The following is a 26,170-nucleotide window of genomic DNA, read 5'->3' as shown; positions in this document are numbered from 1 at the left end:
CTTCCGCAAGCTTTTCAGGACGCTGAAGCAGACCCCCACCACCCGGCCTATCTGAGGTCCAAAAGAGAGTTCTGCGTCGAACCATACTCCCAGGTTTTTTGCTTCTTGGCAGGGTGTAGGGACATCCCCTAAACAGGATGGCCACCATGCCGATGACCAAGAAGCCGGACTCCCCCCCACCACGATCACCTTGGTCTTGCTGCTGTTTAATTTAAGACAATTGGTGGACATCCAAGTGGCCAGTTCCTGCATGCAGGCCCTGAACCTGTCCACCGCAAGACCGGGCACGCGCGATAGGGATATGACCAGCTGCGTGTCATCGGCATAGGACACTATGCGCAGGCCATGACCTTCAGCGATACGTGCCACCGGGGAGACATAAAGATTAAATAAGGTTTGGCTCAGGGGCGATCCCTGGGGCACGCCCTGTCCCAAACCAATCTCCCTAGAGTGGCAGTCTCCCTGGCGAACCTGAAAGCCTCTCCCTGTCAGGAAAGACTGGATCCATGCAAGTGATAATAACTTAGGGGGAAATTATGTATTAAGGAAGGGTCATGAGTGCTTGCTTCCTTCATTCCCAGAAAGGGGGCGGGGGGAATGGGCATTCTACTTCATACCTAGCTGGGTTCAGCATGCTGTGGCATGGATGGATATGGACAGTGTTTTGGGGACTCTGTAGGTGAAAATATTGTTGACATCTTCAACAAATAGCACACATGCAAGTTAACAAAGTTATGCTGAGGTGAGAGAAGTAGTTTCCTCTTGTCTTTTCCCATTATAAAGTGTCTGATTAACTATCTTAACCCCTTCGATGCTGATGACGGAGCGGTTCCGTCATCAGCATCGGTTGGGCTGTGCTGATGATGGAACCGCTCCGTCATCAGTACAGCCCTGGGGGGGAGCGCTGGCGCTCCCTCCCTGGGGCATCGATCCTGGTCATTTTAGCAGGGGTGGCAGCGGAAGACTTTCCGCTGCCACCCCCTAGCCCCCTCACGCTTCCTGGTGACGTCAGCGCTCACAGCGCGCGCCGACGACATCAGGAAGCGCTGGACGTGCTGGAAGCCATTTGTTTCCAGCACGTCCAGCAGTCAGGTCAGTGTTTGGTGCTCCGGTGGGGCGGGCGTTCGGTGCCTTGAGACATCGGGGGGGGGAGGAAACTGTGTTTCCTCTCCCCCGATGTCCCAATGCAGGGCATTCCTGGTGCACGATCGCGCACAGCGACGCAATCGTGCACCAGAAATGCCCCACTAGACAGCAGGGATTGTTATTATGGCAAATTTATTTGTGCAGGAAGCGACCCCTTGGGCAAGGGTCGCTTCCTTTGGTGGGCATTATAATTTTCAGACTTTTCTGCCCCCCCCTGGGGCAGATCGGCCGTTTTTTTGGGCCGATCTGCACCCAGGGGGGGCAGAAAAGCCCACTAGTCACCAGGGATTTGTTTACGTATGAAAAGGAAGCGACCCCTTGGGGAAGGGTCGCTTCCTAGTGGCCCTAATTTTTTTATAGACTTTTCTGCCCCCCCTGGGGGCAGATCGGCCGTTTTTTGGACCGCATCTGGACCCAGGGGGGGGGGCAGAAAAGCCCACTAGACACCAGGGATTGATTTATATTTATAAAGGAAGTGACCCCTTGGGCAAGGGTCGCTTCCTTAGGGGGATAAAATATTTTTTCAGACTTTTCTGCCCCCCCTGGGGCAGATCGGCCGTTTTTTTGGCCCACTAGTCACCAGGGATTTGTTTGCATTTGAAAAGTAAGCGACCCCTCGGTCGTTTTTTGGGCCGCATCTGGACCCAGGGAGGGCAGAAAAGCCCACTAGACACCAGGAATTGGATTATATTTATAAAGAAAGCGACCCCTTGGGCAAGGGTCGCTTCCAGGGGGCATTATAAATATTGTAGACTGTTCTGCCCCCCCTCAGGGCAGATCGGCTGGTTTTTTTACCGTTTCTGGACCCAGGGGGGATAGAAAAGCCCTCTAGACTCCAGGGTTTTTTTTTTTATAGGGAGCGACCCCTTGGCCAAGGGTTGCTTCCTTGGGCCCATTTGTTTTCAAAAGTATGTTCTGCCGTGTCTTTATTTGGCCTCTCTGCCCTCTGTAAGGTTGCTTCCAGGGGGCCCACGTTTATAATGATTTATAATCTTCCCCCCTTGGGGACAGACACACCATTTGTGACATGCCCTGTGACATAGCCTGTTGTAATGTGTGTTGTTTTTGTTTCTTCTAATGTGTATTGTTTTTTTTTCTCTTTAGATTGTTGCAGTGTGCGGTTCTGTTACTGGTGATTCTGTTGTTCTGCTGTTTCTGTAGTTGCATGTGTTTGGTAAGAGACCTCTTTTTTGTTCAATTGTAATGTAATTGTTTTTTTTTGCAAAGTGTGTAGTAATACGAGTATGTTTGGTTTCTGTTTGTTGTGATTGTAAAACATGTTTTGCACTTGTTTTTGATGTGTCCTTCTGTAGATGTAATTTTTTTTTCTTCTTTCTAGTGGGATATCGTTGCCTCTTTGCTGTGTCTTTGCAGAGTAGGTGCTGGTGAGTGTAGTTGTGTCTTGTAAGTGAATTGTATTTTTTTTCTAAATCTAGTTTTTTTTTTAAAAAAGGCTTACATTTTTTATCTTACTTTGCGCAGTGTTGGGGTTGTTGAGTTGTTTGTGCAGACTCCTTTATTTGTAGGGATAATGGCTAGCCGCCGGATTACTGCTCAGCAAGTTGTTGGAATGCTTTTTGATTCTTCATCTGACCATGGTGCTGAGAGTGACTCTGATTCTGAGGCAGAGATGGGAGGTGAAGATTCTGGTAGTGAGTTTTCTCTGCGCATGGCATCATCTGATGATTAAGATACCCCGAGTGCTGATGAAGCTATTTTTGGTGTGGATGAAGTGCCTGTGGTAGAGGAGGACATTGATGTGCTGATAGTGCGGCAAGAGGCATCTGTGGTGCAGTGTGGGGCTGCTAGACTTCACGTTGGTGTAGTGCGGCAGGAGGCAGCTGGGCGGCAGCCTGGGGCTCCTAGACTTCCAGTTGGTGTAGTGGGACAAGAGGCAGCTGGGCGGCAGCCTGAGGCTGGGAGACTTGTCGATGAAAGTTCTGACCTCTGGGTTGCCCCAGGCATGGTGCAGCCGGCATTGCCTGAATTTACTGGTGATCCAGGGTGTAGGGTGAACACTGAAAACTTTTTGCCAATTGATTTTTTCAAGTTGTTTATGGATGATGTGTTTTTGGCAGAGATCGTAGAGCAGACTAATTTGTATGCAGAACAGTTTTTGAGGGAGAACAGTGCCATCCTTAAGCCCCATGCTCGAGCTAACCGGTGGACTCCCACAAATTTGGAGGAGATGAAAAAGTTTTTAGGTTTAACTTTTTTGATGGGCTTGCTTAGGAAACCATCATTGGATTCATATTGGTCTACTAGTCCCTTGATGGCAACAGCTATATTTCCGGCAGTCATGAGTCGTGATAGGTATTTGCTTCTGCTTCAGATGATGCATTTTGTTGACAATGGTGATGCTTTGCCACGAGATCACCCTGATTGTTACCGTCTTTTCAAGATTCGGCCTGTCCTTGATCATTTTGTTGATCGATTTTCTGAGATCTTTTATCCTGGGAGAGAAATTGCAGTGGATGAGTCTTTGGTGTTGTTCAAGGGCCGCTTGGTATTTAGGCAATACATTCCTAGTAAGAGGGCACGCTATGGAATTAAGCTTTATATGCTGTGTGACAGTGAGACTGGATATGTCTCTAATTTCAGGGTGTACACCGGTAAGGAATCCAGGATTAACCCCCCTGGTTGTCCGTCCACTTTTGGAGTGACTGAGAAAATTGTGTGGGAACTTGGTAGAGGATTTTTTAACAAAGGCCATCATTTATATGTAGATAACTTCTACACTGGTGTGCGGTTGATCAGGGAATTGGCCAAAGTGGACACTGTTGCTTGTGGCACAATCCGCTGTAACCGTAAAGGTTTTCCAAAAGAACTTGTTTGTAAAAAGCTTGCTCGGGGACAGTGCAGTGCATTGCGTTGTGAGGAGCTTTTAGCTGTGAAGTTTTCAGACAGGAGAGATGTCTACATGTTGACTTCCATACATGATGAAAGCACTGAAGCGTTGACTATTTGGGGTCAGGTTGCAGAAGTGCACAAACCTGTGTGCATTATGGACTATGATAGGCGCATGGGTGGTGTTGACAGAGTAGATCAGAGGTTGGAACCGTATGCTGCTCTTCGTAAGTCTTACATTTGGTACAAGAAGTTGGCTATCCATCTTTTCCACTTGGCAACCTTTAATGCTTTTGTTGTGTTCCAGCAATCTTGTCCTCAGTCAAAGATGACTTTTGTGAAGTTTCAGGAGTCTGTAGTAGGCAGCCTTGTTTTAGTGGAACAGGCAAGTGTTCCTAGAGTTGGAGTGGTGGAGGATGTTGCCAGATTGAAAGATCGCCACTTTCCTGATCAAATTCCTCCTACAACCTCAAAAGACTTTCCCAGTCGGAGATGTAGAGTCTGTTGGCGAAGAGGTTTGCGGAAGGAGGTTCGTATGTACTGCCCCGACTGTCCTTCTAACCCTGGGCTGTGTGTGCCTGCTTGTTTTAGAATGTATCACACACAAAAGATGTTTTGGGAGCATCCATGAGTGGTAAAGTGAACAGGCTGGTCTCTATTCTTTAAAACGGATTGTTCCGTTTCAAAGTTGGCATTTGTGTAGTGTATTTAGATTTAGTTGTTGTGTTAGTAGATTTGTATCAATTTGCAATTTGTTTCTGTTTTTTATTTGTGTTTTAAAAAAACTAAAGTATGATGTTGGTTTGCGTGTAGTGTCCATTGTCTGACGGTGTGTATGGTTTGGCGCTTGGCTGGCGGTGTCTGTGGACTGGCGCTTGGCTGGTGGTGTCTGTGGACTGGTGCTTGGCTGGCGGTGTGCGTGGTCTGTTGTTTGTTTGGTGGTGTGCGTGGTCTTGTGCTTGCCTGGTGGTGTGTTGGGATTGGTGCTTGGCTGGTGGTGTGCCTGGGCTGGAGCTTGGCTGGCGGTGTGTGTGGAGTGGCGCTTGGCTGGATGGTGTGCGTGGAGAGGTACTTGGCTGTCTGTGCACGGAGTGGTGCTTGGCTGGCGGTGTGTGTGGAGTGGCGCTTGGCTGGTGGTGTGTGTGGAGTGGTGCTTGGCTGGTGGTGTGCGTGGAGTGGTACTTGGCTGCCTGTGCATGGAGTGGTGCTTGGCTGGCGGTGTATGTGGAGTGGTGTCTGGCTTGCGGTGTGCGTGGAGTGGCGCTTTTCTGGATGGTGTGCGTGGAGTGGTTCTTGGCTGTCCGTGCACGGAGTGGTGCTCGGCTGGCGGTGTGTGTGGATTGGCGCTTGGCTGGATGGTGTGCGTGGAGTGGCGCTTGGCTAGTGGTGTGCGTGGAGTGGCGCTTGGCTAGTGGTGTGTGTGGAGTGGCGCTTGGCTGGTGGTGTGCGTGGAGTGGTACTTGGCTGTCTGTGCATGGAGTGGTGCTTGGCTGGTGGTGTGTATGGAGTGGTGCTTGGCTTGCGGTGTGAGTGGAGTGGTGCTTGGCTGGTGGTGTGTGTGGAGTGGTACTTGGCTGTCGGTGTGCGCTGAGTGGTGTTTGGCTGGCGGTGTGCATGGTCTGGTGCTTGGATGGTGGTGTCGGTGGACTGGCGCTCGGCTGGCGGTGTGTGAGTAGTTACTTTCTGTTGGTCACTACACACACTGCTAGTTGAGTGAAACTCCACGCAGTCCATCATTTTGTGTTGTTGCAAAATGTCAGAAATGTGGGCGTGTGAAAATGATGGGCCCTTGAATGGCGCTGTCTGCTGGTGTGAGTGTTGAAATGTGATCGGTCCGCGGCTGGCGGTGTGAATGTTTTGTATGTGTCACACGTACGAAAGGTGTATGAATGGCCTGTAAAGAGGTTGGTGCCTTGACGTGGCTTTACATCTCACGAGCTGTGAGTCAGTGGTTCAGTTTATCATACTTTCAATTATACGCAGTGTATTTCATTTTTGTGAAATTACTTGCAAATACAATTGTATGTACTGAATCATCACTCACCCTCGTGCCAAATCCAACCAGAATGTGTGTGTGCTTGCGGATTAGATGGCTGTGCAGTAATGTTTGTCTTTTATCTCTTTCTGAAGTAGGGTGTACCTTGTCCCTTATTGTGATTGTTGTAATGTGTTGCTGTTCCTTTCGGATGGTGTCAATGGTCTGGTTTGTATCAGGTATGAAAGGTGCGTGAATGGCCTGTAAAACGGTTGGTGCCTTGTTGTGTCTTTACAGCTCACGAGTTGCGAGTCACTGGTTCGGTTTTTATGCATTTATTTATTGACAGAGCATTTCATTTTTAGAAATTTCTTATTAATAAAATTTTGTGTACTGAACCATCACTCGCCCTCGTGCCAAATCCAACCTGTATGTGTGTGTCTTTGAGGAATAGTTAGCAGTGCTTGAATGTTTGACTTTTGAGTAACTCTGTTACGGTGTACATTATAGCTATAAATAACTTACTAAATTTAGATATTATTGTTAAACCATGGAAGTATATGGTCATGTCTTTCTGGTGAATTCTATTGTTGATTTTTATCCACAATCTCCTGAAAACTTGAAATTGTCTGTCACAAGTTCCTTGAATCACACGCTCTCAATTTGAAAACGTAATTCTCCACCGTACGATTTGGACCGTTTCCTGTTGCAGCCACTATGCCTACCCACACAAGTGAGGTACCATTTTTATCGGGAGACCTGGGGGAACGCTGGGTGGGAGGAAATTCGTGTGAGCCCAGTGATGCCACGCTTTCCCACACAAAAAAAGTGTGAAAAAACTGATTTTTTCAGCAGAAATTGAGGTTTGCAAGGGATTCTGGGTAAAGGAACGTTGGAAGATACATGCAAGCCATACCTCCTTGGAAGCCCCCGGATGTCTACTTTTCAGAAATGTGTGGGTTTGGTAGGTTTCCCTATATGGCCGTCTCGCACGGGGCCAAAAACCCAGGTAACCCCTTTTGCAAAAGCTGGTGGTATTATCCAACGTTCCTTTACCCAGAATCCCTTGCAAACCTCAATTTTTGCTGAAAAAATCATTTTTTTCACACTTTTTTTGTGTGGGAAAGCGTGGCATCACTGGCCTCACACAAATTTCCACCCTCCCAGCATTACCCCAGCTCTCCCGATAAAAATGGTACCTCACTTGCGTGGGGAGGCATAGTGGCTGCGACAGGAAAATGCCCAATTTGTACGGTGGAGACTTAAAAATTACCTTTAGTAAAACAACCTTATTTTTTGGGTGGGTCACCTGAGCTTTTGGCCCGGGGCTCGGCGGGCATCTTTGGAAACTACCAAAACCAAACAGTTCTGAAAACTAGACACCCGGGGGAGTCCAGGGAGGTATGGCATGTGTGGATCCCCCAATGTTTTCCTACCCAGAAATCCCTGCAAACCATAAATTTAGGTTAAAAAAACAGTTTTCCATACTTTTTTGCGTGGGATCTCCGTGTCGGCACAAATGTCCTACCACCCAGCGTTCCCCTTGTTCTCCCGAGTAAAATGATACCTCACTTGTGTGGGTGGGCCCAAGGCCTGTGAGTAAGGCAGGGGGGCTTAACTTGTAAAACTTAAATACTACTTTTTTCAAAATTCATTTTTGGCCTGTTCTGCTTTGGGGCACCCACACAAGTGAGGTATGCTTTTACTCGGGAGAACAAGGGGAACGCTGGGTGGTAGGACATTTTTGCCGGCACGGAGATCCCACGCAAAAAAGTTTGGAAAAGTGATATTTTTACCAAATTTTAAGGTTTGCAAGGAGTTCTGGGTAGGAAAAAATTGGGGGACCCACGCATGCCATACCTCCCTGGACTCCCCCGGGTGTCTACTTTTCAGAACTGTTCGGGTTTGGTACTTTTCAAAGAATACCACCGAGCCCTGGGCCAAAAACTCAGGTGCCCCCCCCAAAAAAAATCAAGGTCGTTTTGCAATTGGGTATTGTAAATTCACCACCGTACGATTTGAACCGTTTCCTGTTGCAGACACTATGCCTACCCACGCAAGTGAGGTACCAATTTTTTCAGGAGACCTGGGGGAACGCTGGATGGGTGGAAATTTGTTGATCCACGTAGATTCCAGAACTTTCCAGCACAGAAATGTCAGGAAAATTTGTTTTTTTTGTCAAAGTCTTAGCTTTGCAAGGGATTCTGGGTAACAAAATCTGAGGGTAGGCAGACAAGTCACCCCATCCTGAATTCCCCTGGGTATCTACTTTCGAAAAATTTATAGATTTGCTAGGTTTCTCTAGGTGCTGGCAGAGCTAGGGCGCAAAAACAAAAGGTAGTCTTTTTGTCCAAAAAGTGCAAGATTTCACTGGGAAATTGAGGTGCGACCATATTGCGTTTTGCGCTGTTTCATGTCGCAGCCACTATGCCTACCCACGCAAGTGAGGTACCATTTTTTTCGGTAGACCTGGGGGAACGCTGGGTGGGTGGAAATTTGTTGATCCACGCAGATTCCAGAACTTTCCACCACAGAAATGTCTTGAAAATGTGTTTTGTTTGTCAAAATCTTAGCTTTGCAAGGGATTCTGGGTAACAAAACCTGGAGGTAGGCAGACGAGTCACCCCATCCTGAATTCCCCTGGGTGTCTAGTTTTCAAAAATGTATAGGTTTGCTAGGTTTCCCTAGGTGCTGGCAGAGCTAAGGCGCAAAAACAAAAGGTAGTCTCTTTGTCCAAAAAGCGCAAAATTTCACTGGGAAATTGAGGTGCGACCACGTTGCGTTTTGCGCTGTTTCATGTCGCAGCCACTATGCCTACCCACGCAAGTGAGGTACAATTTTTTTCGGGAGACCTGGGGGAACGCTGGGTGGGTAGAAATTTGTTGATCCACGCAGATTCCAGAACTTTCCACCACAGAAATATGAGGAAAATGTGTTTTTTTGGTCAAATTTTTAGGTTTGCAAGGGATTCTGGGTAACAAAACCTGGGGATAGGCAGACGAGTCACCCCATCCTAAATTTCCCTGGGTGTCTAGTTTTTAAAAATGTATAGGTTTGCTAGGTTTCCCTAGGTGCTGGCAGAGCTAGGGCGCAAAAACAAAAGGTAGTCTTTTTGTCCAAAAAGATCAAGATTTCACTGGGAAACTGAGGTGCAACCACGTTGCGTTTTGGGCTGTTTCATGTCGCAGCCACTATGCCTACCCATGCAAGTGAGGTACCATTTTTTTCGGGAGACCTGGGGAAACGCTGGGTGGGTGGAAATTTGTTGATCCACACAGATTCCAGAACTTTCCACCACAGAAATGTGAGGAAAATGAGTTTTTTTTGTCAAATTCTTAGTTTTGCAAGGAATTCTGGGTAACAAAACCTAGTGGTAGGCAGTCGAGTCACCCCATCCTAAATTCCCCTGGGTATCTACTTTTTAAAAATGTATAGGTTTGCTAGGTTTCCCTAGGTGCCGGCAGAGCTAGGGTGCAAAAACTACAGGTAGGCACTTTGCCAAAAAAGGGTCAATTTGTAACTGCAAAATTTAGGTGTGACCACGTTGCATTTTGCGCCGTTTCCTGTCGCAGGCACAAGGCCGACCCACACAAGTGACATACCGTTTTTATCAGGAGACTTGGGGTAATTTAGATTTGTAAATCAACTGTTATTACCAATTGATCTTTCATGCATTTCTCCCTTTCAATGAAAGACATTGTGTAAAAAAAAAATATTTTTGAAAAATGACCAATAATTCTCATGCTAGTATGAGTATTCCCAATTTTGAAAATTAGCAATTATATACTGTTTCTGAACTCAATAATTTTTTCCCAATTCAGAAATACATATGTGTCTTTCAAACAGATTTTTCCATGTATACATTTTCCAAGACAAAGTGCTCTATACCCAGTAAATGATAAAATACCATTGCAAGTTGCTGCTCAGTTTTTGGATCTGGGTTCGTCGGGTTCTTGGTGAAACTACAAGTCCTATATATCCCCACAACCAGGAAGGTCTAACGGATGTAACGGTATATTGCTTTCCAAGAGCTGTCAAAATTAGAAAAAGTAATAGGCGACAACGTTGAGACAAAAGGCTGTTTTTTTCAACAAATTTTCAATTATTCCAATATTTAACTGTTAGTTTCTATAAAGAAACCTTCATGGATTTAGACAAATGACCCCTTTCTGAATTTAGAATTTTGTCTAATTTTCGAAAATGTACAGCTTTCCAGGATCCATTATTGCTTTCAAACTCATTTCTACCATTAACTGGAAGGAGGTGGAATGCTCTAAAAATAGCAAAAATAGGCTATGTCCCCGAAAAATGCCAAAACTGTGTGAAAAATGTCGGTTCTCTGACAAAAGACAGTCATTCCCTAAACGCTGAGAAAATGGAGATTTCAGCCCCACAAACCATTTTTTGATAACATTTTCAGGGAAAAACCCAGAGGCTTTCATTTGCAGCCCGTTTTTCCCATTTTTCTGAAAAAAAACAAAAAAATCACTATATTTTGGTTAATTTCTGGGACCCCTCCAAGAGAATCCACAAACCCTGGGCACCTTTAGAATCCACATGATGTTGGAAGAAAAGGACGCAAATTTGGCGTGGATACCTTATGTGGTCAAAAAGTTACAAGGGCCTAAGTGCGCACTACCACAAATCGCCAAAAAAAGCCTTAGCACAGGAGGGGAAAAGGGGATGTACCATGTTACTCCGCATACTTTTACTCCGCATACCGTTACAACGCGGTATTTACAACGCATACCATTACAACGCATAGCGCTTTGGGGTGCTGGATAGTGGTAAGTATAATTTACTATTCTAACTCCAGTCCCCGTGGACCCTAGGGAAGGTGTTGGATAGTAAATTATACTTATTCCCTATCCTAGAGCGCCCCCCAGCGCAATGCGTTGTAATGGTATGCGGAGTAAAAGTCGCGTTGTAATGGTAGTGTGGAGTAAAAGATGCGTTGTAACGGGTGTATACCGGAAAAGGCCTAGCAGCGAAGAGGTTAAAAGTATCTGTTGTTGCAAAAGGAGTAGTCTGACCCTCCTATTGATTCACAGTGCTTCATGCCACTGCCCATAAGAGTTGTAGTGCAAAACACAATGTTTTCATAAAGAAGTTTTTTCTCCGATTATTTTTTGGAACAAATAACCATTTGGTTGGAGGCCCTGATGTATGTGTATGTCTAGGGTCCATTGTTGTGCACTGCAATGCTTCCCCGAGGACCTTGACGACTCTTGGGTCCCCTTGTTAAGTAGGAACACTACCCATAGGAGGACATCTACGTCTGTCTGTCAGATACAAAGATTATGATTTTTTCAATTTGTTGCCCGTCACGGACATGGATGTTGACAGGATATTTAAGTGTTCTACCTGTACTCTAATTTGCCTGGCAAACAATAGCATATAGTGGTTACCTTCAATGGCACAGGTGTCTTTGTAACAGTGGAAGTTGTGTTACAATTTTTCAGATCAGAGGTGTATGTTTATCATTTACTTTTTTTATCAGGACATTATTTTCAGAGGAGGAGTCCCCAGAAATATGTCATAGAGTGACGTTTCATTATTTTTACATTCCATGGCTATGTAACTTATCAAATGATTAGCTTTGGATATTCCTTAGTTGCAATGAGTAATTTTATGCATTCCAATTGCTTGGTTTAAAATATGCGCAGTTCTTTTACATTCTACTTAGTGTGAAATTACCAGTGCTACCTCTCTGACTTGCTGTTCAAATAAAGGTCCATTATAAGAGCAGACACTGTGCTAGTCCCCCAATTTTTGATTTGTTGTCAAATGTTCCCCTAAAAATGTACTTTTTGGCAGAGCCCATGGAGCTGGCATTTCTTTGTATTCCCTAGGAATGGGAAGAAACCGCTAAACCGCGAGTGAAAGAGCTGGCTGATCACTTGTCTGGGAAGAAGCAAGAGGGCCATGTTGAAACCATGCTGAACTGCTGGTACTATCTTGCCTCTCTGGGACCCATCACCTGGCCCAAGGACACTCGACACACCAAACCAGGACCTTGCAGCTCACTTTACCTCTTATAAGAGACCTGAGCCAGGCATTAAAAAAGAGTTGTGAATATCCGATGAATCCCATTGAATAGCTCATCATAGACAGAGGTGGCCCGCTAATAGATTGCCTGCTTTATATTCAGGTGCGGCCCCTGCCTGTCAAACACACTCTTCCCTGCACCACCTTCGTTATAACTTATTTTCTGTTGTTTGACCCAGTGGCTGCAGCGTTCCAGCGCCTGGTTGGCTACCCTGCTAGCTGGACCTAAATTGCCAATTATAGTCTGTTGTGAGGACTGTGCCCACACCTATTGCCCCTGAGCCCAACTGTGCTTCACCCCTTTATCGTTCCAAACACACACACACATATTCTCAGATATTGCCTCCTTTGTTTGCATTTACCAGGTACACCACAACTCATTTGTCTGTCTTATTCCTTCTTTCTGGGTTGTTTAGATAACGGCAAACTCCCTAGAGTGGCAAATATAGAGTTGCCATCAAGCTACAAAGTACCATTTTGCTTGGAAGATTGTACATCTCATCTTCAATATGGTGTCTTGTAGATTTAAGCCACTGATTGTGAACAATCAATGTTGCATTGGTTCTGTTTTTCCAAGCCTGGTTTGTTCTGACTTGTTAGACATTTGTAAACATTGTATAGATTGCGTAGCAAGGGGCCCTCTTTTCACTGCTGTAGCAATGTATTTGTTGAGTACTGTGATGTGTATTATGTTTTGGGCAACTTTTACCATCGGAACACATGGTTTAGATTGCTACTATATTTATATATGTAATATTAAAGAATTGTGGTATCAGACAACTCTGACGGGACATCCACATCTTTACTGCGACTCGGATACTGGTGTTGGGCTGTGGCTAGACTCTCCCGACACCGGCTGCCTTGATTGCTTGTCCTTTTTCACCTCAATAGCTAAGGAGTTTTACTGAGGTTAACTTTCCCCTTCAGCTCTAGTCCCAGGGGAGCTGGATACAAGACCCTCCTCAATCCCATTCTCACTTTTTGAGTGCTTGGTGGCCCAGCAGTGTTGTGTGCCAAAGACTCCTTCGACACAAGGAACATCCATTTTGTGGATACACGATTACATATCACATTCCATGAGGGAGTAGTATCTACTCCAATTATTGAGAGAGAGAGTCATTCACAATGTGGATAACATAGTATGGATATGTATAACGTCACATGGTAACTGGAAACAGTTACAACACTGAGGTCTAAACCACGACTGTTCTGACTCCGCAAGCCCTACCACTCATGCCTTATTCACGCATATGCGCTTGTCCGATCCACGCAGTGGCCATCAGGAGGGTGTGCTCCTAGTCACGGAGGGCTGCCCCCGCCCACATTGTGACCAGCCACTCCTCTCCTGGGCAGGTATCGCCCAGTAGTAGGTAGGCGGGTCACTGACGCACGTCCGGGGCGGCTGGGAGGAGCCTCAGAGGGTTTATTATTCCCTTGCACCTTTGTGGAGGCCTCTTTGCCGCTCCGGACGTCGCGATACTGCTTCGGGACACTCTTTTGTCCTCGTCTTGCTGGCTTGGGTGGTCGCGTCGAGGAGTTCCCGTGATATTAGGATGTCGGGTCACGGGTCTGTCTAGTGCACGGGTGAGTGGCGGGGCATCCCAGCCTCCTCCCGTCGTCCCCCGTCCGTGGGGACATGGGGGGGGAGTGGGCCGGTGTTGTACGGTCTGTTTGGTTGAATGTGGGTGTTTTTTGCGCTTCATCATTTGGGTGCACGTCCGGTTTCGCGCATGCTTTGGAACAATGAGAGTGTTTCTGCAGAGGGAACGGAACGGTTTGGTTGGGGCTCTGTGCCCTCGGCGGTTGCAGGGAGAAGTGTGGCTCACGGGTCTGAGCGGCTGACTCTGAAACATCAAATGGGCCTGGGGCCAGGGTTCGAGTCCCGGAGCGGCAGGGATAATTCTCGCCTCGGCGCATACTCTTCTAGACTGGCAGATTCAAATTTTGAGATGGCATGTATGACGAACACTTCAGGTTTTCGCTAGTTTGGAAATAGGTGGGTTCCGGCGTCCATGCGGTTGATTTCGAGCGGACCGCTTGTGCACATGGCTTTAAGGGTTAAGCAAGGCTTGTTCTGGAGCGGTTTACTGTTGCTTACGAAAGCCGGATCTTGCGTCGGGGAAAGTTGAGAATACAGACACTGTGGGGTACTACGCGATCTAGTGCCTGGCCAGATAGCATTTACGGGTGAAAGTTTTGGAGGCATTCGGCAGTTATCTGTATTATATGGTACGTTGTTTCCTTTCAGTATTGCCCACCTTGCACACAGCTCACAATAAACGGACCTCCGAGGCGTGTATCTCCACCTGTCCAATTCTTGAGTGCATGATTCTAGGGTGATCTCGTTAGCCATGCCCCAGCGTGAGGTTGTTTCTCCTAGTATGGCAACAAGTAGTTCCTGAAAGGTACGGACTAGGAATTAGCTTTATGTGATGGCTGGGACACCTTGAAGCACCGCGGAACATTAGCAGCTCAATCCGTCCGAGCACGTGTTTGAGTAGTTGTGTGAGCGCTGGTGCGGGTTCATGGGAGGACTCTGAGGGGCAGATGCTGCTTTCCGCCGTTGTGGGAGCGTAAGATCGCATCTCCGAAGTTGCGGTGCCTTTCAGCCCGGGTGGTCCTCTGGTTCGCGGCCTCCGTCTGTCGCGGGCTGGCGGGCGCGAGGATTTAAGATTTGAGGGACTTCTGTCTGGTTACGCTGGTAAGGCTACTGTAGTTCGGGTGGCTTGTCTATCTCCGGGGTCGCGCGCATAAGTATTGTCCTCTCCCCGTCAGTTTGACTGGGGGGTGACTTTGCCCCGGAGCGGTTTGTCCCTTGGCAAGTACGTATTTAGACCGCCGGTAGGAACGCTTCTAGCTTAGGCCCGCGGTGCCCGAGTTACGAGTAGCCATTGCCCCCGCTTCGCGGGCAGACTTGCAGCGCATCGATGGCGCGTTGGTGTACAGGGCAGGGGAGTCACGGGCATCGCTGAGCTGCAGTTTTGCCGCACGCTACGCGGGGTGTCGACATGGTTGGTTAACGAGTTGCGCCTTGTTATTGGGGTACCGGCCATTTACAGGGTGAAGCGGATGTAGTAAACGGTGTTAGGGATGGTGTTCATCCACCGTTCGTTTACTTTAAATATGTTCATTGGGGCAGTTTTGTGTTATCCAGAGGGTGGCATTGCATCGGATACGACCACCGCACACGCCTAATGTTACCTTTGATATTTTGGGGTGTTTTCTCCATCTTCTCACCAACAGCACTGTATACAGTACTCATTGCTAGGCATGCCTTCTCCTTAGTGGCCTGGCTCAAGAGGTGCGGTCATTGTCGGCTCCTTTACACGTTTCTGGTGCACCCAGGGGATACTTCGCACATTTTGTTTCCCATTTAGTGCGGCTTGCGACTCATTGCCAAACTTGGGTCAAACTAGAAGGAGTAGAACATTGTTGGTGGTAGACCGGGCTTGGCTTGGGTGTCGCATTTTTTCGACCGCCCTGGCTACACGTTGGTCATGTGTTTTCTCTGTTCACGGGAGCCAGATGTCCCCAGCACCCGCCCCGCATGTTGCCCCGTGGCATGCAATAACGGCAGGGGGCTGCCATGTTTTGTGACCGGAATGTTAAGAGTCATACCCCACCGTCGGGCTCTGTGATGCATGCCCATTGTGTACCACGTCGCGGTAGCTGGTCGGGGCGCAGGATTATCTTCGCAGTTTCTGGGGAGGGGGGGTTCTAGGCGCACTGGGACAGGGTCGAGGCCGACTCCCCCCCTCATCTGCGCCTCGTGAAAGGGCAAACACTTTTATCTCCCGCTGGCCATCCATGAGCTCAACCTTTCAGAGGCATTGCATGCGCCCAAGCAAATCATTCTTTCTATCCTGGGGTCAGCGAGGTCGGCGCTGCGCTCCTACAGCTAGATTTGCAGCGCCCCGCGGTGGCCGTTTGACTGAAGAGCTATGAGTTCCCTGTTCCACCCTGGGTTCGGCAGAGGGCGTTTTTTTTTGGACCACGTTGTACCCCGACACGTTGGGAAATGTTTCTCCGTGCCATTTTTGCGTTAGCTAATTGGTCATCTATTTTGAACCAATCTGCTTTCCATTGTATTTAAGAAAGACCGAGCGAGGTCACTAGCGATTTAGTACCTATTACCGGGGGTCGCAATGCACTTGCTTGGGCTCCGTGGGGCCAGGTGTATCAGCCCATGTCTTTCATTGTGCTTATGCGCCCGATGCCTCTGGAACTCTAGCTACATTAGCAGGGTCATCTGTAACACACTGCTACACACCCTGAGCCCCTTTTCTTAAGCTTTCTTACATGGGATTCGTCAGGTCTTGCCCTCTGGCAGCAGCAGTCATAACTGTAGCAGAACAATCATTCTCCCGACATCTCATCTACTAGGGGTCATTATTATAGTGCAAATGAGGAACTAAACTACTAATGCACCTAGTTCCAGTTGCGAACGAATGCTTTCCTAAATCCATTCCTCCACAACATTATACGTAAGTTAGGTAATACTGGTTGGCTGAAATATCTTTCCTGGTTATTGTTCCCATGTACCTGTGTTATGAAATTGACAAGCTATTTATAAGGAAGGCACATTACGATTTTGAATGAGTGTCAGCCGTGACGGTGCTAACCCTTAATACCTGTTACTTCTTTATAATCCCATCCCACATCGGTTGTGCCTTCCTTTCAAGTCTCTAGGAACAGGTGCGAGTGCACAAGCCTAATATGTCACCAGGATTGTTCATTTTGTAGGATGTGCCGTTATGAATATTTTCAAATTCATTGTCTCCTGTACGCCAATTTGCTCCTGTTTGGGAGCCCGGCATAGTGGGAATTTGACGTTAATGTGTAACATCCTGTCCCAATGGTATCTTGCTATAAGTTGTCCAACCATTCCACTACAATGTGAGGCATTTAGGGGACAAATGATATGCCCACGATCATATTATCCAGGATAAATATTGGATATTCTGCCAGCGTCATCTGGAGTTTAGCAGGACAGTTACACTGGCGATGGAGGGTGCGAGGGGTTCATTATAGACTTATTGGAAGCGATCCTTTCTTCGATCCCTGCTTCTATTTCTAATAATCCTGTACTTTAAGTCTCTATATCCTATCCTGTACCCTGAATATGGTCATACCCTCCAGCTTTACAGAGTATTAGTTTGATCCTCTGATTACGAGCCCGCGAGTTAGGGGTGCACTAGCACGGCTCACTTGCATACCATTGCTATAGTCTTCCAATTTTGTACCACATATAGGTTTGTCGTTCGCATCATATTCTTTCAGCAAGTTTTCGCATCTGTAGCATAGTGTCAATTTAGATATGGGGTAATATAATCCTGGTTGGTATCCTCAGCTTCACTACACACCAGTAATTCCTCGTTTCAAAGTGTTTGAGGCCACTGATAGGTATGATAGGCCCCGCGCTATTTGAAGTATATATGCTTTGGTGACCATCAGTATACATGGCTGTCTTCCAGCCCAACAAGAGAATTATTTCTGAGTTCTCTTACCAGCTGTAGAATCACTTCTTGAGTAATTTTATATTGGGAGTCCTCTAGGGACCGTCTTCTTCAGGTATGTCATTGGCAGTACAGGCTCAGTCTGAGGTTTCAACAGTGCCTCCACTTTTCAGCAAAATGAGTGTAACATTGCAGGCTGTAGACCCTACATTTCACTGAGCAGCAGGTGCTCCTAAACTGATGGCACAGCAGTTGCTGCCTTACAGATTCCGGAGCCGTGGATAAGCAGACAGACAACAGCAGTATTGTGGAAGAGCATTGACTAGTGGCATGGGACCTTTTCTTCTCATGGGTTAAATTAACATCAGTGCAGGTCCCGGGCTTGTCCATATAACGAGTTTTACTGCACCTATTGTTTAAGGCCCCAGGAGATTGACATGCGTATGGGGGTTATTTTGGATACTATTAGCAAAAGGTAAGACCTAGAATTTGCCTAATTATCCTAATTCTAGCACTAGCCTAAGACGGACTTCCATTCAGTCTATCCTTCTCCATGACAGCACAGTCAAGCTAATACCCTATAGATCTGAGTTCATACAGAATAGTTACCTTTGCTACCTGGGCCAGGCTGCACCAGGGAGTATCGCAGGGATGGGGGATATAGCTTGCACTGTGTGTTGGGGCATGCACTGTGTGTTGGGGCATGCCCCCCTTTTACTTGACTAAGAGTAGTCTTTGCATACAAGTTGCTAATTTTCTTAAGCACATGTCCTGGCAGGCTCCACTTGTGCATCCACGGCGTTCGGCCACTTTTCTCTCCTCACTTCTCCAGCCTATAAGCAGCGCTTTGGCCTTTTCCAGTGTCGGCACCTATGAGCTTTATCATCTGAAAGGCACCGAACATATGCTATTGATGAGCCCAGTGTGATCAGCCTTTGGATGTTTAATTTTGTTGGTGGCCGTGTATGTGGGCCACTTCTCTGAGGGGGCTCGGGGCCTCATGGTGGTCCCAACCCTCCCTGCTGGTAGACAGGCCTACCCAGGAATGATGGTTACGCAGGCGTTAGTTTCTCTGGTGCTTGTCAGGTAACCAATCTTTTCTTAGTAGCACATAGTGGTTACAAGAGGTTAGTATAAGTGTATGTTACTACAAGTTATTCCTGGTAGAAGATCACTTGACAGTTGTCAGACTGCTGGGAAGATACTTCCACACTCTAGGCAAGTAGATTTACTAGAAGTGTAGGTCCGCCTCCAATTTTGGGAAAGGGCAGGTAGTGTCAGTGGAAGTGTCCCTCTCTGGGAAATCTTGTTGGTCAGTTTGAAGGCACACGCCTTCACCTTTCTTATGCAGTAGGCGCCGTAGCCACTCAAGCTCTTGTCCACTGTGACTTAGAGTTAGTGACGCATGCTTGTTGGTAGAGAGAGTGTATATTCTCTGTACCTGGCAGACTCTTTCCTTGGGTTGACAATGGGAGGCCCCTTAGTATAGGAGACCTCTTCCATTATTTAGGTCCTCTTCAGATGAGAGAGGGCCCATAGTTCTGGGAGGTGTCTTTAAGAGTAGAACCTTTTTGTGCCTCACCCTACTCCTTCTTCCAGGTGGGGGCGACCTAGTGCTCGGGCCGTACACCTAATCTGACCTCTGTCGTGTGGGGGCGGTATCGGCGGCCTGTGCCCCTTTTGTTAGTAGACAGGGTGGCCTGTCTCCGTGGCACCCTTTCCTGGGCTTTGAGATCCCCCCCCCCCCGACGGCACTGCAGCAGGTCGGTGTGGGCTTGCACAGTGATTGGGCACTTGTATCCTTGGCATCCTGCGGGGCAGCTAGGATACAAAGTATATTTAGTATAGCGACATCCCATTACTCCGGGAATCACGCACAGCGTTGTTTAACACCTTGGCTGCCAGAGGACTCTAAATTCCTTTATGCCCCTCCCAAAGTGAGAAGCTGGCCTGACGTTTCATGTCGCCAACCTTGTGCCCCCCCCCCCACCCTCCTTGGTTCAGTTTATCATATCCCTCAGGAGGGTCGTAAGTCATCCTTAAAGACAAGCTATCCGCGAGGTAGCATGGACTTGCAGCCTTCAGGCTAAACTAGGGGGCATGTGAATCCGGCTGTTACCTTGGCAATCCAGTATATCACATGTAAGTCCACCTCTCAAGTTTTATCCCAATAGATGCTTGGCGCACTGCAGTAGACTTATGTATTCTTCGTGAGTTTAGTGGCACAAGCATAAACTTAGCAGTTACAGTTGAAGTTTGAGAACCGCTAAACTAGGGGGCATGTGATTCCGGCTTTTACCTTGGTAATCCTGTATATCACATGTAAGTCCACCTCGCAAGTTTTATCCCAATAGATGCTTTGCGCACTGCAGTAGACTTACGTATTCTTCGTGAGTTTAGTTGCACAGCGTAAACTTAGCAGTTACAGTTGAAGTTTGAGAACTGCGCTGCAGCAGTAGTCGTACATCATTGGGTGTAGTTTGCTGATGCTTTGTGCGAAGGTGTGTAGTGTGTCTCAGTGACATGCGCTGGTTCCCCTATTGCATGATTAGGGAGGGGTACCAGCAGGGGAGGCCCCCGATTCACCTGGTCTCTTGCCAGGGGTATGACCTCACGTACCTGGGATAGTCTACACTATTGCTGTAGAGGGATTGTACCCAGGTGGGTGTGCTGTTTAGTGTAAGAGTGGCATTGGTTTCTACAGGCGGGTCTTTATGCAGGTCAGGAGCTTAAGGGGCTCTTGGTTTTAGTCTCAGCTATCCCTTGGGGGTGGTCGTAAGTCATCCTACAGACTAGCTAACTTAGTGGTAGCTTGGCCTAAGCTGCTTCCTGACTAAAACCCAAGAGGGCAAGTGATGCCTGCTGTAATTCCTGTTTAATCATGTATTTAACATACGATGGGACTTCGCCCAAGTTTATAGTCTATTAAGTATGGATCCACCCCAATTCCCCTGTGCTCTTTTGAAGATAGCAGCACGAACTTTCAACGTAAGCATACTTTGTTGATGATTGTGCAGAGGACGGGGTGGCAGCAGTCGCTGTACCTTCACCTGGGTGTAGTCTTCTTACGCTTTGTGTGAGGTGAGGGGTTGAGTTCCAGTGGCATGTGCTGGACAGCCTATTTATGATACGAAGGGCATTCAGCAGTAGGGGCCCCTCCTCTCCCTTGGTCTTTTCCTGGTAGTATTGCCCCACAAACTGGGGATGGTTACTCTGATTGGGTGTAAGGACCCGGGGGGATCTGCAGGTCAGTGGCAGAGGGGCCTTTCACTCCTTCAGGCATGTAATGTTCATGTCAGGAGATATGGTCTCTTTGTGGTGGAAAGGGTCCCCGCACCTGTCGTTTGGTCTTGTTCCTTGGATTGCCGAGAAGCTCTGCTGAGCTAAGGTTGGAGGACTGGGGTCATTTGTGGCAGATGGTGTTCATCTCGCGCCTGTAGGTTAGACCTGGTCCTCCTCTATCTGAAGGAAGCACTTCTGAGCAAAGGTTGCAGGTAAAGAGTAGTAGCAGTGGTGGGGGGCCCGTGTGGCAGCGGGAACCACCGCACGGGCTGTGGCGGAGTTACTGGGCGATCCGGAAGAAGAGAGGTGCAAGAACTGTACTTTAGTGGGCATATAGGGGTGCCAGAGCCTAACCTCAGAGCCTAACCTGTAACCTCATGGGAGGTGCAGGAACTCGTGTCGGCGCCCCAGTAGTCCTTCGGGCGGTTGTGGGCCTGTGCAGCCGGGGGTTTGCCTAGTCACGCCCTGCAAGGGGCGTGTGTAATATAATTATAATAATTATAATAACTGTGCAGCAGTTGGGTGGTTCGCCAGTGTGCTGTTTGGCTCAACAGGCGGGCAGGTGGCGAGAATGCGGCCTGCCCTTGGATCGCCCGTAAGTTAACCCACCATCATTACATATGTTGTATGTAATAAACCTGCAGCAATTTTTCCCAAACTTAACACTGGTGTCTGTGTGTTATTTGCGGGTTTGGGAATCACGGGGGCGGGGGGTGCTGTGGCCCTGATGTGACTATGCGCTTGCCCGAGGCCACGCAGTGGCCATCAGGAGGGCGGGCTCCTAGTCACGGAGGGCTGCCCCCGCCCACCTTGTGACCAGCCACTCCTCTCCTGGGCAGGTATCGCCCAGTAGTAGGTAGGCGGGTCACTGACGCACGTCCGGGGCGGCTGGGAGGAGCCTCAGAGGGTTTATTATAACCTTGCACCTTCGTGAAGGCCTCTTTGCCGCTCCGAACGTCGCGATACTGCTTCGGGACACTCTTTTCCCGCCCTTCCTTGAACCAAGAGTGTCTGCTTGAGGGGGGCTCCGGGGGGAGCATTAATGTGTTCCTTTTTCGTTGCAGGCGGAGTTACTGGGCGATCCGGAAGAAGAGAGGTGCAAGAACTGTACTTTAGTGGGCACATAGGGGTGCCAGAGCCTAACCTCAGAGCCTAACCTGTAACCTCATGGGAGGTGCAGGAACTCGTGTCGGCGCCCCAGTAGTCCTTCGGGCGGTTGTGGGCCTGTGCAGCCGGGGGTTTGCCTAGTCACGCCCTGCAAGGGGCGTGTGTAATATAATTATAATAATTATAATAACTGTGCAGCAGTTGGGTGGTTCGCCAGTGTGCTGTTTGGCTCAACAGGCGGGCAGGTGGCGAGAATGCGGCCTGCCCTTGGATCGCCCGTAAGTTAACCCACCATCATTACATATGTTGTATGTAATAAACCTGCAGCAATTTTTCACAAACTTAACACTGGTGTCTGTGTGTTATTTGCGGGTTTGGGAATCACGGGGGCGGGGGGTGCTGTGGCCCTGATGTGACTATGCGCTTGCCCGAGGCCACGCAGTGGCCATCAGGAGGGCGGGCTCCTAGTCACGGAGGGCTGCCCCCGCCCACCTTGTGACCAGCCACTCCTCTCCTGGGCAGGTATCGCCCAGTAGTAGGTAGGCGGGTCACTGACGCACGTCCGGGGCGGCTGGGAGGAGCCTCAGAGGGTTTATTATAACCTTGCACCTTCGTGAAGGCCTCTTTGCCGCTCCGAACGTCGCGATACTGCTTCGGGACACTCTTTTCCCGCCCTTCCTTGAACCAAGAGTGTCTGCTTGAGGGGGGCTCCGGGGGGAGCATTAATGTGTTCCTTTTTCGTTGCAGGCGGAGTTACTGGGCGATCCGGAAGAAGAGAGGTGCAAGAACTGTACTTCAGCGGGCACATAGGGGTGCCAGAGCCTAACCTCAGAGCCTAACCTGTAACCTCATGGGAGGTGCAGGAACTCGTGTCGGCGCCCCAGTAGTCCTTCGGGCGGTTGTGGGCCTGTGCAGCCGGGGGTTTGCCTAGTCACGCCCTGCAAGGGGCGTGTGTAGTATAATTATAATAATTATAATAATTGTGCAGCAGTTGGGTGGTTCGCCAGTGTGCTGTTTGGCTCAACAGGCGGGCAGGTGGCGAGAATGCGGCCTGCCCTTGGATCGCCTGTAAGTTAACCCACCATCATTACATATGTTGTATGTAATAAACCTGCAGCAATTTTTCCCAAACTTAACACTGGTGTCTGTGTGTTATTTGCGGGTTTGGGCATCACGAGGGCGGGGGGTGCTGTGGCCCTGATGTGACTATGTCTTAACCACGCATGTGCGTGGTAAAGGCATATGCGTGGTCTAGCTGCGGAATAGATGGACAGAATCTGGAATCAGGGAAAGGTAACGTAAGTGGGGCTGGTGAGTGGATCGGGTATTTTATGAGCTGGTGGTGGGTTGGGAATGTATTGTGGGCTGAGGGGTGGACGGGGTTGTTTGGGCTGGGGGTCGGGCTTGTTATGTGGGCTGGGGGTGGGTCGGGAATATTTTGTGTGCTGCGGGCTGCATTGGACAAAAGCAGGAAGCAGGGAGAGATCTGCGGTGATGTAAGTGGGGCTGGGGTGGGTGGGTTGGGGTACTTTTGTGGACTGGGGGTCGGGGATAGTTTTGTGCGTTGGGGGTGGGTTGGGGGTAGTTTTGTAGGCTGAGGAGGTCAGGGTAGTTTTCTGGGCAGGAGTGAGTCGGGAGTAGATTTTTGGGATGGGGGTTCGGGGCTGGTCTTCAGGGCTGGGAGGTTGGAGGTAGTTTTCAGGGCTGGAGTGTGGGGCTAGTTTTCAGGGATGGGGCGGGATTTCAGGGCTGGGAGAGTGTTGGGGCAGTTTTTTTTTAAATTAGGGGTTAGTGTATTATGCCTCAGGGTAGGGGGTGGGAATAGGTAGTCGGGGTAGTTATTGGGGGTTAGGGAGGGCGGGCAGTTTTCAGGGCTAGGTAAGGGCTAGGCAGGGTCAGGTGAAGGGACAGGGTTAAGGGACAGGGTTTTATGCAACAGAGCAGAGGAATGGCACAGCGTGGGCGTTGGGAGGAGGTTGGGGTATTTGCACCTTGGGGTGGGAGGGGCGTGGGGGGAGTTGGTACCTTAGGGCAGTGGGTAGGGAGGTGCCTTTACCATGAACATTTGTGGTAAAGCAAGTATGGTATAGGAATGCGTGGTTAAGAAGCGGTCGTTATTTAGACCGCATTGTTTAGGCATGCAGGGTTGGGGAAATCGTGGTTGCATCATACAACCCATGGTAACTATACAAGTGGTACATCCCTTCATTTTGTTTGTTTGCTCCATGCACCTCACCCCATTCACCCTGCTTTCTCGTTCCAGAATTTGTTCTTCATTGAGGATCTTTTATTTTAGTGATAGGCCAAAGCCTTTGTAGTCTTTCTAGCTTTTAATTTGCTCCCCTCTATATGCAAAAGGAGGGAAATCCTTCTCGGGAATGCTATGAAAACAGGACAGATTCCACAATAAGCCTGAGGTCAGTACTTATCTTGCTTACTACAGCACCAATAAGCCTTTTCAGTTAGACCTGTAATATAAACTGAACACCAAATATTCGTAAATAAATGTTTTAAAGTCGTAAGAAAACTCAGTACTTACGTTTCTTTGTCACCAAGACCTACTAGCTGCTCTTCTGTGATTTTATCCAGGATGCAAGTGTGTAGGAAAATATACTGTCTCTGCAATGCAAGAAAATATTCTGAATGGTAGACTCTTGTGAACTATTCTAAATGTACTGGTACTGTTATCCAACGGTATGCATCACAGCAACAAAGATTAATGCAAAGCTGTACCCCTTTATCGCTGTCACTAACATTATTTGGAATATCAGTCTTGTGGAAGGGGACAGTGGTGCTAGATAAAAGAGCTAAATATTCTCATTTGCCATATTTTACCATATGTCAATGACCTACTGCACCCTGCATAAAACATGTACATACCTCCCTGCAAAATCATTCACCCAACATATTCATCCACACCTCCACGTGCATCATTCTACCACTGCAGTCATGCACATTTTTCTTCAGACACCATAGTTTTGCACATTCGCCAGCAATCCAACCTTCGCAGCCCTCCGCAGCCCTCCACAGCCTGCCCCCACAAAGCCCGATGACACCACAGTCTAATTATCCTGTTAGTACCTGTCCATTCTTGCTTCCAAAATGTGGTAACATCTTACAAGATTTCAGTCAGTTAGGTTTCAGACTCGGGTAAAAAAAAATGCAACTAAACTTATGGGAGCCCCGCACAAAGACTAAGTAGCGCTCTTGGAAGTCCGTACAGCTTGAAACTTAACGTAACACCTCAGGTACCATTGACAGCAATGTTTATGTCTATTGAAATGAGTGATCTGTACTTTGTCCTGCATGTTGTCAACTTGTCCTATGAGCATTCATGCACCTCTTCTGTATTAGCATAAATGAATATCTATCAAGGATAATAACTTTCTGTACCTGTTGTATCACTTCAAGTTTGAATTCCAACCTAGGACTGGGAAAGAGAGGCCTAGGCGGGCAATACTGGATTTACTGAAGTGAAAAAGCATGCTGCCCATCTCAGGGGCACCATAGCCCTTTCAATAACCCATCCTTCAATTGGCATTAACATAGCAATAATGTGGTAAAAAGCCAAGAACTGAAGTTAGAGTGAAGTGAAACGGGGTGAGAAATTGGCTATGAAAATTGATGAATAGTCATGCACCGTGATGTTGAGAGTTAGTGGAAGATGATAAAGGGTATGAAAGGATGGAGAGAAAGACTAAAAAGGAAATAGAGAGCAACATTTACATGTTCAACCTGAACCAAGTAAAAAAAAAGGCAAGAGCAGCTGTTTGAATGAAAAAAATATAATATGAGGACTCACCAGAGTTTGAACCATGAGGTAGCGACTGAGCCTCATTGTGTACACCGTGTGGAAGACGTCGACCACTCTTTCGTGCTTCATCTGCTGCAACAGCCGGTCCAGGCATATGAAGGTGCCAGTGCGGCCAACCCCTGCACTGCAAGCAGACAGAAGATCAGCTCTCGTGCATCACAGCTTATGGTCATTTCGGTTCGGAGGTGTATCCTTCAGAGCCTCCATTCATGCAGTCTTATTACAGGCAAATCTATTACATGTTTTTTATGAGCATTTTGTCAATGATAAGTGGTATGTTATTCAGAAAACTTACCCTGATGCATATCCCCCTTTTGCCCCCTGTCACCCCCACTCCATGCCGTAGTCCCCATTATAATGTACCTCGTGTACAGCGCTCCATAGCCCTGCCATATAAATCGCGAACATACATATATACTACACCTAAGTTGCTGTTTGTAATTCCCTAGCAACTGGCATGAAACTTGTTAACCAAATGTACCTCGCTCCTTATTA

General features: G+C 48.0%; 1 protein-coding gene across 1 annotated transcript in view; it reads right to left on the bottom strand.

The window, feature by feature from the left end:
- Nucleotides 1-26,170, bottom strand: part of LOC147712454 (receptor-type tyrosine-protein phosphatase V-like) — a 558,680-nt gene that overhangs the window by 77,941 nt on the left and 454,569 nt on the right. Inside the window, exons 37-38 of the mRNA XM_086923127.1 lie at nt 25,664-25,799; nt 24,401-24,480 (exon numbers count right to left, since the gene is read on the bottom strand). Coding sequence (XP_086779253.1) covers nt 24,401-24,480; nt 25,664-25,799 — 216 coding nt within the window. The remainder of the gene's footprint in view (nt 1-24,400; nt 24,481-25,663; nt 25,800-26,170) is intronic.

Source organism: Lissotriton vulgaris, chromosome 5 (genome assembly GCF_964263255.1).
Source record: "Lissotriton vulgaris chromosome 5, aLisVul1.2, whole genome shotgun sequence".
Classification (NCBI taxonomy): Eukaryota; Metazoa; Chordata; class Amphibia; order Caudata; family Salamandridae; genus Lissotriton; species Lissotriton vulgaris.
The sequence above is the reverse complement of the archived record's forward strand: the minus strand, read 5'-3'. Positions and strand labels throughout refer to the sequence as shown.